Raw genomic sequence first — 14,196 nt, 5'->3', positions numbered from 1 at the left:
ACAAATAGCACTGTTAGAGGAAGTGCTGGGACCTGCATTAAAAAGAAAGGGAAAGAAAAATTAAAACCACAGGGGAACACTGTTGGTGACAGAAGGGAACAGTGGCTGATTACTGTCAACTACCTTCTCTTACCTACAACCAAAACATAGACTCTGAGAGGGAAGAAAATGCAGCAAATTAGATTGCAGAGGAGAATATTTGGTTGTAAGGTTAAGAAAAAATCAGGGGCAACCAGACTAGTCACACTTAATCAGATGACATTGGGAGTTTTCCTGGAAAAACAATTGCAGTATTGAGCTCCTTGCTTCTGACTTCATTTGATGGCCGGAGTTTGTTTTAATTAGCATCTGAATGAACAGCATTATTTATTAATGTGTAATGGATACTTTGAAAAGCATAACTTTTTTCCTATTTGTGATCATTTTATTGGTGGAACCATGTGAATACATTAGTTTTAATATTTAAACTTGCTGGGAACACTTTTTCATGGAGATGAACAAGCTGCTATGACAAATGGTTTGCTTTGGACTAAAAAGCCAGTCTAAAGTGGCATTTGGTTGGGGACCATGGTGTGTGTGGTGGTGGTGGTGGGGAGGTAGGAAAGTGGAGGTTTGGAGACATAAGGACTTGTCAGCTTTAACAAGATTTATTAGTAGTGAGTAAAAATGTGTTCCAGCTCCCCCTTCAACTATATATAGTTGTCAATGTATGACATAACACAGGCCACAATAATAGACTCCACCCAGTCAGAAGGAATCTAACTAAAAACTAGAAAGCAAGATGCTTGTTTAGAAATGGGTAGAATGAAACAGTGGCATTTGGCGGGTTAGACATTAGTTCTTGATGACTTCCTGAAATTAAGGAGCAAAATTCATGCATTATCAGGTAAGGTTTGGCCCATAGTAGGCACAAAGATTAGGTTTTTCTGAATAGAACTGACTTTGCATGCTTAGGAACATCTGAATATAGTTTCATTTTATATCTAATATAGAATCATGCTAATAATGAATCAAAGTTGAGGTTCCTTTCATGTCTGTGGGAGGCAGCAAAGAAGAGAGGGTGTGGAAAGGGTACTCTTGCTTTTGTTTGTATCTTTTTAGTAAATGTCGACTTAATTTTATTTGTAGTAGAGATTAAATGGGTACTATTAAGTTTAAAACTTAGTTTAAAAGTATGCTAATGGAAAACAATTTACAACTAGCCTACATTCTCTTGAGTCTTCCACTAGTAATTATCAGTTGAATTCTTGCAAGCCCAGGGCTGAGTGAGAATTAGGAGGATATTAAGACAGCTCCTGCCTTCAGGGGTCTCTTACAATGTAGCAGGAGACAAAATAGGAACACCTAAGTACACAGATGTGTGTGTGTGTGTGTGTGTGTGTGTGTGTGTGTGTGTGTACCCAGAAGAAGAACCAAACAATAGTATGAAGTAAGGACCAAATATTCATGCAGTTAAGGAGTTCAAAGGAGGGAAGTTAGTGAGTTGATCTTGGAAGATTAGACCACACAGAGGGCAGAAAGGAGAGAATTCCTAGCAGGAGTAAGCAGCCTCGGCAAGGGGGTAAAGTTCTGACAACCTAAGATCTGTTTCTTCACATAACAATTTGTCTTAACTTCACCAAATTGTGACTTGCTGAATTCAATTTCTGAGGTGCTGCTCCCTAAACAAGCCAGCTAGTGGCACCTCCAAATCCTCATCCCACTGATATGTCCTGTGACTGGCGTTGTAAGTACACAAGATCAAATCATAAATGGTACAGGGCAAAACTTTAGAGGTGCCTCTCGAAAAACGAGAGTTGTAACTCATATAATCCTTAAGAGTTACGTGTCCCCCCCCCATATACACTGCATGTTGTGTGTTATAATTTTGTGTGTATAGGTTCTGCTAATAGCTCCGTTTTACTGAGGTAAACGGAGGCACAAAGAGAGCGCAAGTAACTTCTTCCTGTTCATGGATGAAAGAGAAATCAAATTCAGACAGTCTGGTCTCGGAGTCAGAGCTCTGATAAAAACCAAAACGGTAATCGCTGACACGCCACCCTCTTAAAGCCCAGGCTTTTAAACGAATAGATGCAATCGCTCGCCTTACAGCGACATCCTTCTGTCAAATGTTAAATACCTTCCATAGCAAGACTGCCGTCGAAAAAAATGAGAGAAAGTTTTAGAATAGTGCTCTTGCGTTTTTTTTTTTCAGTTAGAGTTTCAAACAAAGCCAACCCAAACCCAAGCGCGTAGAAAAGGTCTCGAGTGCCCTGGCAGGCATGGGCTGGGGAAGGTGAGCCCACATCAGAGCGGCGGACTTGAAGAGTGACGCGTGTGAAAAGGGGTAAGGGAGAGTTTCAGAAAGTTCTCCCGGGAGCAGCCTTGGCGGACCTGCCCGCGAGGCCTATTGTAACGGGACGCGGGGCTCCTGGCGCTCCCTGGGCCTCGGGGAGATGGAGACCAGCCAATGAACATCGGGGATAACTCGGGTGCAGGCAACCTAAAAAGAGGACGCGGGGCCGGGGAGGTCGGGGGCGGGGCGACGAGGGCGGGCCAGGGCAATGAGGGGCGGGACCGGAGTAATGAGGGCGGGACCTACCGATGAGGGGCGGGGCCGGGGCGGGGGGCGCCGGAGGTCGCGGCGCCTGACTGGAGCCGGGTAGCCGTCGCCTCGGAGCCGGACTCGGAGCATCTCAGAGCGGGGCGGGGTCTGACGACGAGGGCGGGGCCTAGGCGGGGCGCGCGGGAGGTCTCGGCTCCTAATAGGAGCCCCGCAGCCAGCGCCTCGGAGCCGGGTGGGAGGCGTCGGAGAGGAGAGGGGCTCGGAGTGCTTAGGAACCCCGCGGGCCGGAGGCGGCGCCAGACGGGAGCGGGGCTCCGAGCTCCTGGGAGTGGGGTGGCAAGGGGCGGAGTGGCCCGGCAGCCGAGTGACGTCGCGCGGGTCGGGGCGTTAACAGCTGCGGGGCGGCGGACTGGAGACGAGCTGGGACTGCGGACGGCGCCGCCCGGGCTGGGTGCGCTAACCTGGCTGCGGGTCCCGAGTGCGCGTGGCCTCGGTCCCGCCGCAGGGCGGCATGAGCCCGCAGCCGCTGCCTTAGCCTGGCTCGTGCGCGGGGGCCGGCGCGGCTTCGGGGGTCATGAAGCCCAACCCCGCGGGCGCGGCGAGGGAGTCGGAGCCGCAGGCAGCCGCCCGAGGCGAGCAGCGCGCGGAGCCGGAGGGGCGCTGGCGGGAGAAGGGCGAGGCGGACACGGAGCGCCAGCGCACCCGGGAGCGCCAAGAGGCCACGCTGGCCGGGCTGGCGGAGCTGGAGTACCTGCGGCAGCGCCAGGAGCTGCTGGTCCGCGGAGCCCTGCGCTGTGCCGGGGCGGCGGGGGCCGTGCGTGGCGGGGAGCTGCCGGGGGACGCGGCGCAACGCAGCCGCCTGGAGGAGAAGTTCTTGGAGGAGAACATCTTGCTGCTGCGGAAGCAGCTGGTAGGTGGCGGCCGATGGCCGGGGCAGGTCGGGCAGGTGGCCTGGGGTGGGCGTCAGGTGGCCTCTGGCTGCCGGAGCCCTGGAGGCCACTACATCCCCGCCCTGCCGCGGGTCTCCCGGATCCCGGGCGTTGCGGGTGCCCGCGGCGCGTGCCGCCCACGCCTAGCTGGAGGGAGAGGAAGGGGTGGCCGCTCTTCCTCCTGCGTTTGGGGTTCTTGGAGTCCCTGGATTCCAGCCTGAAAGTTAGGCGTTTTCATGTTCCCCTCCCCAGAACAAAATGCCATTTCATATCGTGGTCTCCCTACTTTCATCTCCTCCCGCCCTGGGGGCACAAAAGCGGGGAAGGGGCTTGTGGCTCGGCTGACCATCCAACGCCGAGTTTCCCGTTCCCCCAGCGCCTGCACGGAGCCATAGGCTCCCGGTGCTTTCGCCCCAGATGGTGCTTGGTTTCCAGTAGAAGCCCTTTGTATCTGGCAGTAAACTAGATGCAAATGACGGCAGTGCGCTGGAGAGTCGGCCCCTCCTCGCGGATTTTCCGCGGTCCGCCAGCTGCGCTTGGGGTGGAGGTGGAGAGATGGGGACGAGCTCGCTGGCAGCCTTTATCTTACGCTTGCTGTCAGTCTCATCATTCTGTGCAGGCTTCATTCATGGGGAAGAAAAAGAACTTTGGACCCAAATGCGTTGAGAACGACTTTTGACACCACCTCAAAATAATGGCGGCAGCTTTGTCTTGGTGACCTCAAAATGTAGTTTTGGAAACTCCAAAAAGAGTCTTACCCGACCGTGGTTCATTATCCTGGGCTAGATAATGGCCCTCTTAAAGTGAGGCTGTGTGGTTAGCATACGTTTTCTTGTCTTACCGCTTTCCGGGTCATTTATGGATTTATTGAGCATCAGAGTGCTTTTACTTGATTCATTTTTTTTTTTCCTCCGGTGAAATTCACATTTTAGCTAACCATCAGATGGTTTGTCTCCAGGCTTTTAAATCAGGACATGGACAAGGAGTAGTAGTATTCTGCATCTCTTTTTGTAAGGATGTGTGCTGTGGTTTGTGCAAATAGCTCAGTTTTGGGATTCTGGTTGTTTCTTTGGACCAAGTTTGTGTGTACATTAATTTGAGCCAGTTCTTACTGGTTGTTCCTGGTCGTTTAGGTTTCATGCATTGTCTTGTACAACAGCTCCTTTTGTCTTCATGAATCCCGAGATTGTGAGGGGCACATTCCTATTGTCCGCTTCAGGGGAGCAAGGCCGTGTGTCAGGAGAATTCCACACCAGTCAGTGTTTATGGTACTATTTTCATTTGTAGGCTTGGCATTCTTGATTTGAACCAGATGCCTTTTGAGCCTTCGCCTTTCCAGCAATAGGAAGCACTAGGTGGCGGTGTGAGTTAGCATAACCAATTTGTCACCTTTAGAAACCCAGTGCAGTTCAAATCTTGATGGGCTTTCCCTTGAGGGTTTTGGATTCTGCCAGCTCACATTATACTTGACACTGGTCATTAGTATTAATTTCTCACTTTCAAAGGCCCTAAGACTGATTAAGCCGTACAAAGCAACTAATAGAAAACAAAATTCTGCAGGCCAAGACATTTGGCCAGAAAGCCTTACCTAAGTAAGACTAATAGTGTATTGTAGGAAATCTGTTACTCTGACTTTGAGAGCCTACTGTGAAGGATTTCTCTTTAAACTGGCAGAACAGCAGATGATTTAAAGACCATGCAATTTTCCTACCCTTACCTACAAAAAGCCAAGGTTTGTATAGGTTAGTAAAAACTAAAAAAACAAGTCTTTTCCTGTAGTACTGGGCATTGAACACAGGACCGAGTGCATGCTAGGCAAGTGTTCTACAACTGAGCCAAATCTCCAGCTATATTATTTTATTTTATTATTTTTAAGGACTTTTAAATTTCTCTTATTATTGTGTATGTGAATGCAGGCACGTGCCACAGTGAAGGTCAGGGGACAACTTTCAGGAGTCAGTTCTCTCCTTCCATTGTGGGTTCAAGGGATTGAATTCAGATCATCAGGCTTGCACAGCAAGCGTTTATACCGAGTCATCTTGTTAGCTCTGTTATTTTTAATGAAGAAACTTTATATTACTAAAAAACTGTGAGAAAATGGATTTAAAGATAGGAATTTTCTTGAAGTTTTTAATTTTAGATTATCCAGTAAAACTCTGGTTTTAGAAGGTTTAGGAAACAGTTTAGAATAAGTAGTTTGAATAGCAGACTTTCTGGTTTTCTATCACCAAAGTGTGCCCTTTTTTTTTTTCTTTTGCCTGCTTCTTCCTAACCAGAATTGTTTGAGGAGAAGAGACGCTGGTTTGTTGAATCAGTTGCAGGAACTTGACAAGCAGATAAGTGACCTGAGACTGGATGTGGAGAAGACATCTGAAGAGCACCTGGAGACAGACAGCCGGCCTAGCTCAGGTGAGTGAGCAAGCACCACAGAGTTCTGCACTCATGGGAAATACTCTGGTTAGCAAATGGCTATGGAGTTTGTTTCCAGTGTGAAGATAATGAAAAAGCAATTTGCCATTTAGTTTGTTGAGAGGGAAATAAAGTCAAGACAACATTTTTAATAATGAGATTGATCTGCCTGGAGTCTCTGGTTAAAAAACAAAAAACTTGTATTCAAATTCTGGAAGAGCAGTCCTCCTTTGAAACTTGAGAAAGTCAGATCTGGGCTAGAACATTAGTCACACTTCCACTTCCTGAGACCACTTCAAAAGGCCCACCCCCCCTTCTTTTAAGCCATTTGGCTTAAATTTGTTTTTCTTTAAAGTTATTTATCTATTTCTTAATGTTTTGAAGACAAAGTCTCACTTTGTAGCCCAGGCTGGCTTTGAACCCATGGTTTCAGCTTTCTCAGTGTGGAGATTATAGGCATGAGCCACCGTGCCCAGAGAACTTAGTTATTTCTTCTGAAACATTTATGATAAAGTTGATGTTCTGGCAGATATGTTTCTTTCTTAAACATCTTTAAAGATAGAGACAAAGAGGAAGGGTAAATTGAGGATGAAAGTCTCTTTGAAATATACCCATAGTTATATGCTTTTTTTCCCTAAGAAATGTTTGAAAAAAGACCACACAACAAGGACCCTAAAATTCACAATATATATGGCACCCCCCTTCCCCCCCAAAAGCTTTCTTTTCTCTTTCCTAGATGACTTACCCTTTGTCTTTTTAAGCATGAATGAGTATTATTGCTTGACATGATCTTAAGTCCAACTATCTTTTCATTTGTAGGGTTTTATGAGCTGAGTGATGGGGCTTCAGGATCGCTTTCTAATTCCTCTAACTCCGTGTTCAGTGAATGTTTGTCCAGCTGTCATTCCAGCACTTGCTTTTGCAGCCCCTTGGAGGCAGCCTTGAGTATCTCAGATGGTTGCCCCAAAACTGCAGGTAAGAATTTTTAGCATTGACAAAAATTTTAATCAGAGGTCAAGGGTCCTTAATGTTATATACCTTCAACTGCTTTTACTGATACAAAAACAAAAGCTGGTTTGTTTGCTGCACTTAGGGCCACAGTTATATGTAGAATCAACACTTGGACCTAGGTGACCTTCTAGGACTAACCCAATTTTTGGGGTACCATTTGGTTCTATCACAGTAGCAAGACACTTCAACTTTAGAAACACTGCCCCAGTATTATAAGTATTGAGCTCTGTTTTGTTGCTATTTAACTCATCTGCATTTTTTCTAATGCTGGTGATTGAATCCTTGCACATATCAAACACACACTATACCACCCCTAATCCCATTGTTTACTTTTTTATGTAGTGCTGGGTACCCTTTGGCCTTGAGCATACTAAGTGAGCATTCCACCACTAATCTATATCTTCAGCCCTTCATTTTCTTCTGAAAACCATTCTGGAACGGTTTTCTTCCTGTACAGTACACATTAAGTTAAATACATCTGTCATTCTAGTCAAGAACTGCTGACACTCCTTGAAGCAGTGTCCTTCCATGTTTCCCAGAATACCCCACATGCTCAGAGTTCCCCATAATCTATATGCTATAATTCTCCATTTCAGGATTTCAGAGAGAATCATATTGTTAGTACTAGAATTTCTGATGATCTGCATGTTTATCTTCTTTGAATCCTCTCAGCAGCTCTTCAGAGTACAGTTGTTTTTAGTTCTACTATATATATATATATGCATGAAAATTAGGCCAAATAAGGTGTCTTAATTAGTTTCTCTATTGCTGTGACAAAACACTCTGACCACTACTAACTTGTGGAGGAAAGGATTTGTCTTACATGTCCTGGGTCACAGTTCATCACTGAGAGAACCCAAGGTAGGAGCTCAGGGCAGGAACCTGGAGGCAGGAGCTAGAGCATAGGCCATGGAGGACTGCTGCTTACTGGCCTGCTCCCCTGGCCCCTGCTCAACCTGCTTATGTAACACAGAACCACCTGCCCAGGGGTGGTACCACCCACAGTTGGCTGGGCCCTCTGACATCACTCAACAATCAAGAAAATGCCCCACAGACATGGCCACAGGCCAGTCTGATGGAGGCAATTCCCCAACTGAGGCTCCCTCAACCCAGGTATGTCAAGTTGACACTAAAGCTATCCAGTACATAAGGTTATTTAAATTAAGGTTATATAGTTAAGGCATGGCAGGGGTAGAATTCAAATTCAGATCTAATTACCAAGTTCATGTTTTCCTACCATTCCAAGGGAACTCGGAATTGTATTCAACCATTTTATCTCATATAAGAGGAATTCTGGCTTAGCCATTGTCAAAAGCTCCTCATATGCTGACACAATTGTTCCTGAAAGTCAAAACTTCCCCTTGTTCGTATTATATTTTGATTTCCTAGAACAGAGAAAATATAGTTAGAGCTCTTAGAGGTTCAGAAATAAGTCATTGAATTCTAGTTTATGTTTTTCATTTGGGCACAAGGCTGAATTTTTGAGCCTAGGCACAGCAAACGTCACACTGAGCAGCTGAAGTTACTGATTGGTCACGCCTTTGAATTTACAGTACAGTGTGTGTTGTCAGCAGCAATCATTTGGGAGAGCACAGAACTGTTATCTAGTGTCTGGGCCTCAAGTTCATTGGTAATTGCTCCCCATCACTCAGCAGATCTGGTTTCAGAGGGAAACTTTATAAACCCATTAAGCACTTTGGTACAGGTTTTCCTTGAAGACAGACCCTTAACTCTTCCAAATGCCACATCCTTCTATAATTGAGACAGTTGGGCTGGGCTGGGTCTTGGGGACTGTTTTGTTCTACTCTAATTAGGGAAAAGAGCTGAATGGTGACATGTAGGCAAATGCAGCTTCAAGAAAGGCAAAGGTAGGATTTAGGGTAGTGGGGGAGGAGAGATGAGAAAGGATGTTAGCTAGAGAAGTCCCCTATTTTTTTTCTCTCCTTCCCTTCCCCCCCCACCCCCCCTTCCACTCTCTGATCTCCCTCCCTCCCACTCTCCCTTTGTCTCACTATGTAACCCAGGCTGGCCTGCAAGTCCATATCTCACTTCACCCCCTCCTTCATGCTGAGATTGTGTTTACCTCCATGTTAGGCTTTTTCTTCTTTTATTAAGCTGTTTATTAAAGGACGAGTAGGTAGAGACATGGCATTTTCTTTCTTTCTTTTTTTTTTTGGTCTTTTTTGAGACAGGATCTCCCTGTAGCCATAGCTGGTCTGGATTCACTATGGAGACCAGGCTGGCCTTGAACTCACAGAGATCCACCTATTGGGATAAAGGCGTGCACCATTATGAGACATGGCATTTTCTTTCTTTCTTTTTTTTTTTGGTCTTTTTTGAGACAGGATCTCCCTGTAGCCATAGCTGGTCTGGATTCACTATGGAGACCAGGCTGGCCTTGAACTCACAGAGATCCACCTATTGGGATAAAGGCGTGCACCATTATGAGACATGGCATTTTCATATTTTTTGATCACTTTAAAATATTGTCCTTGGGTCTAATTTTTTTTTCTCCCAAGAATATTAATTATTGAAGTCCAGAAAGCTTTCCCTTAAACAGTTAACACAGAATTTGGCACATAGTAGGTTCCCAATATTTCAGTGACTATAATTATAATAGAGGAAAGCTTTGATTTTTCTGTTAACTGAAGGCCATTAAAAGAATTTGCTATTTATTTACTTGGCTTATTCACCAAGGTAAGAAATCAACATTTAACTAAGAGCTTGATTTCACTTTGTTTTGGCATCTACATTTTTGAGATGTAAGAAACTTATTCATTAAAGTACTGTCTTTAAAAATCTTACCAAAAATTCATTATCCTATTGAAATGCTTATTTTATCACTACGGAACATTTTTCTATCACACTGAAATGGTATTAAGTAGAATCTTGATATACTTTACCTCAGAGTTCCTTTGCACATGCATCATCTTAATAAAGACTATACTGATAGTACATCATGATTTTCACTAAATTTTACAAAGTGCTTTCTTTATATTATTCAATAGTTTGAAAATATTGTGATTAGCTAAATATTTTTCCCTTGAAGATATGTGTTCGTTATTTTCTAATGCTGTGATAAAACACTGACCAAAACCAACTTGGGGAGGAAAGGGTATATTGTATCTTATACTTGCAAGTGACAGTCCATCTTTGAGGGAAGTCAGGCAGGAGCTCAGTGCAGGAGGGCAGGAGGGTAGGAGGGTAGGAGGCTAGAGGCAGGAGCTGAAGCAGAGCCCAGGGAGGAGCACTGTTTACTGGCCTGTGCTCAGCCTTTCTTATACAACTTGGGACCACCTGTGCCCTCCACATCACTCAACAGTCAAGAAAATGCCTCACAGACACACCCACAGGCCAAATAGATAGTGGGAATTCCCAGATTGAGCATCTCTCTTCCCAAGTGTGTCAAGTTGACAACCAGGGACAACGATGAGCACATGCTACATGCTATTTTGTCAGCGTTTTTGTTGACTGGTTTTTCCTTCATTTTAACACATGAACTTTATGAAGCTGATGGAGAAGCTGGTGGAGTCTTCTCTAATCCTCTGTCTGAGTTTCTCTTAATAACCTGTCCAGAGTCAGGTTGGCACCACTATGGTCTTCTTGAGTCCCTTCACAAATCTTTCAGCTCCCATAGAATGGTGGGCACGTAAAGGCCACTGAGAAGACCAGGGCCAACTGGCAGTTCCCCCTACAGCACATTTAATTCCCTTGATGTCATTGCAGATGTGGACCCCAAGTACCAGTGTGATCTGGTGTCTAAAAACGGGAACGACGTGTATCGCTACCCCAGTCCTCTGCATGCTGTGGCTGTGCAGAGCCCCATGTTTCTCCTCTGTCTGACGGGCAGTCCTCCGAGGGAGGAGAGGCTTGGGAACCACGGCGGCGACGGCTGCGGCGGCCCTGAACTGAGCGTCAGCAGAGCAGACAGCGCCCTGCCGGCTCCCAGCGGGCTCTGGGCTCCCCAGCCTCCCTCCAGCAGGAGGGTGGACGGCTACATCCTGAGCCTGCTCCAGAGGAAAGCACAGCCCATCAGGACCAACAAGCCCAGGACCAGCGTGAGCGCCGACCCCGCCAAGGGGCTTCTGAGGAACGGCAGCGTGTGCGCCAGGGCCCCAGGGGGCGCCGCGCAGGCCAGCGTGACCCTTAGGAGTTGCCGAGCTGCCTGCCCGCCCACTATGCCCTCACCTGACGGGGCCCCCTTCTCCCCTCCCAAGCAGCACCCCAAGGACGCCAAGGCCGAGCCGCTGGACAGCAAGTGGCTGGCTCAGCCCGAGGGCTCGGCAGGCGCCGCCCTGGAGCCTCAGAGCAAGCACCTGGCCAAGCCCACCAGGGCAGCGGCCCAGGAGCCCGCGCGGAGCTCCGCGGAGCCTACCAAGGACGGCGGCCAGGCCTCTCCGAGCGCCAGCCCCCACAGAGGCCCCACAGCCCCGGCCGACAGCAGAGCCACGCCGCCGAAGAAGCCGCCACCGAAGGGCCTGCAGGCCGCGCCGCTTCCTGCGGAGGACAGGCCGGCCCTGGACTTCAAGAGTGAGGGCTCCTCGCAGAGCCTCGAGGAAGGGCGCCTGGTGAAAGCGCAGTTCATCCCCGGGCAGCAGCCGGGCGCCAGGCCGCACCGCACGCACAGGAACGTGGGCCTCACAAGGAGCACCACCCTGAAGCAGCACGGCCAGGGCGAGCACGGCCTGCCCACCGTCAGGGAGAGACCGCGGGCGGCCAGCAAGAAGTGCCGCTTCCCTGACGACCTGGATACAAATAAGAGACCGAGGAAGGCCTCCAAGGGCCGGCGCAGCTCCCTGGGGCCCGAGGCCTGCCTTCCGGGCAGGGCCCTGGGTGCTGGCGGCCATCGGGCGGGCGGCAAAGCGCACGGCCACGGACGGGAGGCAGTGGTCGCCAAACCTAAGCACAAGCGAACCGACTACCGCCGCTGGAAGTCCTCGGCCGAGATCTCCTACGAGGAGGCCCTACGGCGGGCGAGGCGGGCTCGCAGGGAGCACGCGGCCAACTTCCCGGTCCCGGTGGCGCTGCCCTACACTAGCCCCTATGCCTACATGGCCAGTGACTCCGAGTACTCGGCCGAGTGCGAGTCACTGTTCCACTCCACTGTGGTGGACACCAGCGAGGACGAGCAGAGCAACTACACCACCAACTGCTTCGGAGACAGCGAATCCAGCGTGAGCGAGGGCGAGTTCGTGGGCGAGAGCACCACCACCAGCGACTCCGAGGAGAGCGGGGGCTTAATTTGGTCCCAGTTTGTCCAGACGCTGCCGATTCAGACGGTCACAGCCCCGGACCTGCACAGCCACCCCACGAAAACCTTTGTCAAAATTAAGGCCTCGCATAATCTCAAGAAGAAAATCCTCCGCTTCCGGTCTGGCTCTTTGAAACTGATGACGACAGTTTGAGCAGCATCGACGCAGCAAGTGTCTTCCCCTTCCCTTAGTTTCTGAAAAGAAGAAAAAAGGTGGTGTCTTAATTTTGTGTCATGCTTTCATGGAATACTTTCCTTTTATTAAATAAAACCAAGATAAATTATCTCTCATCATCATGTATGGACACTAGTGCCTTTAACGGAAGGTCAAGGGTGTATTGCTAGTTAGAAGTAAATATTGAAGTTTTTAATGCTGGTGATAGTGAGTGAATTTTTTGATATTTAGTTTATAATTTCTGAGCATCTGGCAGAGTACAGGTTTTGATGTTCAAGGTCTGTTGGGATAAGACCTTTGGTTTCCAAGGTCAGGTGGATGGAAGGCTAAGATGTCCGTTTGCCCCTTCAGTACTTAGGGCTCTGTCCCTGTAAGGGCTTTCCTGTTGAGGGGCATTAGATATGACTGTGTGAAGTAGGAGAAGCAGTCATGGTTTTCTGTAAAGTTTTTGATAATGTAGTCTGCATTTCTCAGATGTTTTCTGGCCTGTTTCCTACTCAGAAATGCTCTTTTTATTGGATTTAGAACTTGTAGCACAGATAGACTGTAAATCCACAGGTGGCAACCTGGATAGGGACAGGACTTAAAAAAGACTTCCCAAAACCTTTGCCACATTTAGTGCCTCCGCCTTGGTTACAGTAACTCCTCTTTCGGCCATATATGCAGCAGTTTTTGATGCCTTTCTCTCCACTCCTAACTTGTAGCCAATACAACTTTGTCCCTGAGAGGACTTGCCTTTGGAGTAAAAAAATCCTCTGGTGCAGAGAAATTCATTAAGGGGCATGACTCCACAGGATTGCTCATTGAGCACTGTGCCACCTAAGCATTGACCTAACATTAGTGCAATCCAGTCCAGATTGGAGGGGTTTTTTTTTTTTTTTTTTTTTTTTTTTTTTTTTTTAAAGGTTTTTGGTAAACAGTATTGTGTAAAATAGCTTTTAAAAGATACCAGTCTATGCATGTTTTGTGCATGAGTAGTAGCTGTTTTGATACTCCTGTTGTTGAATTACTGTATGATATAAACAGTATGTGTTTTTATATATATCATTGTGTAAATTTAATATAACACATTATATGCTGTACTAAACTGTTTTATTGCTGTTAAGTTTGTTATTTGGGTATAAAAAACCAGATGTTTGCACCTATAAATCTTGTGCTGGTTATTGGTTTTATTTGGGGGGTTTTATATTAGTCCTAGTCTAGCCTTAGAATATTATTTGCCATAATTGGGGCAAGTTTTAATATGCTGAGAAATAATGAATACACAAATCTGGAAAGACAAGCCACTTTAGAATGATAAAGTATTTTAAAATGTAAGGTAAGGGGCTGGAGAGATGGCTCAGAGGTTAAGAGCACTGGCTGCTCTTGCAGAGGACCTAGGACTTAGGTTTAATTCCTAGCATTCGCATACCGGCTAACAACTGTCGGTAGCTCCAGTTCCAGGGGTATCTGATGCCCTCTTCTGACCTCCTTGGGCATTCCATGACACAGATGCACTTATACACATGCAGGCAATACACTCATACACAGAAAGTAAAAATAATAAAATATTTTAAAATGTAAGGTGAATCTTGTAGATTTTTTTCCCCCTGAGACAGGGTCTCACTGTAGCCCAGGCTGGCCTGAAATTCACTATGTGGTGAGGTTGACCTTGAATTCTTAGCAATCCTATCTCACAAGTCACCCAAGTGCTAGTATTACAGGTGTGTACCACCATGCCCAGCTTTAGATGACTTAAGGAAAATAGTTTTGAGAAGAACCCACCTTGGACTTACAGTTTTTTAAACATATGGAAAAGTTTGAGAGGGTAGTACAGCAAACACATGCATAGTTATGACCTAAGTTCCACAGTTGCTAACATTTTTGCCATGTTTGA

General features: G+C 47.1%; 1 protein-coding gene across 1 annotated transcript; it reads left to right on the top strand.

Annotated features, from left to right (window-relative positions):
* The first annotated feature begins 2,762 nt into the window (after positions 1–2,762).
* Dact1 (dishevelled binding antagonist of beta catenin 1) lies at positions 2,763–13,176 on the top strand. Its single transcript, XM_008839506.3, has 4 exons — positions 2,763–3,455; positions 5,751–5,883; positions 6,703–6,858; positions 10,621–13,176. The coding sequence occupies exons 1-4, from the start codon at positions 3,120–3,122 to the stop codon at positions 12,297–12,299; spliced, it is 2,304 nt and encodes a 767-aa protein (XP_008837728.1). The 5' UTR covers positions 2,763–3,119; the 3' UTR covers positions 12,300–13,176.
* Positions 13,177–14,196: the final 1,020 nt, after the last annotated feature.

This window comes from Nannospalax galili, unplaced genomic scaffold (genome assembly GCF_000622305.1).
Source record: "Nannospalax galili isolate Female #2095 unplaced genomic scaffold, S.galili_v1.0 scaffold336, whole genome shotgun sequence".
NCBI classification, from domain to species: domain Eukaryota; kingdom Metazoa; phylum Chordata; class Mammalia; order Rodentia; family Spalacidae; genus Nannospalax; species Nannospalax galili.
Note: the sequence above shows the minus strand (reverse complement) of the source record. Positions and strands in the feature narration are given on the sequence as shown.

What these genes read in the sequence shown, in the direction of transcription:
- Dact1 (XM_008839506.3), top strand. Translation starts at nt 3,120, where the DNA reads ATGAAGCCCAACCCCGCGGGCGCGGCGAGGGAGTCGGAGCCGCAGGCA. An exon ending in TGCTGCTGCGGAAGCAGCTG is followed by an intron (nt 3,456 to 5,750) that starts GTAGGTGGCGGC and finishes CTTCCTAACCAG; the next exon opens with AATTGTTTGAGGAGAAGAGA. An exon ending in AGACAGCCGGCCTAGCTCAG is followed by an intron (nt 5,884 to 6,702) that starts GTGAGTGAGCAA and finishes TTTCATTTGTAG; the next exon opens with GGTTTTATGAGCTGAGTGAT.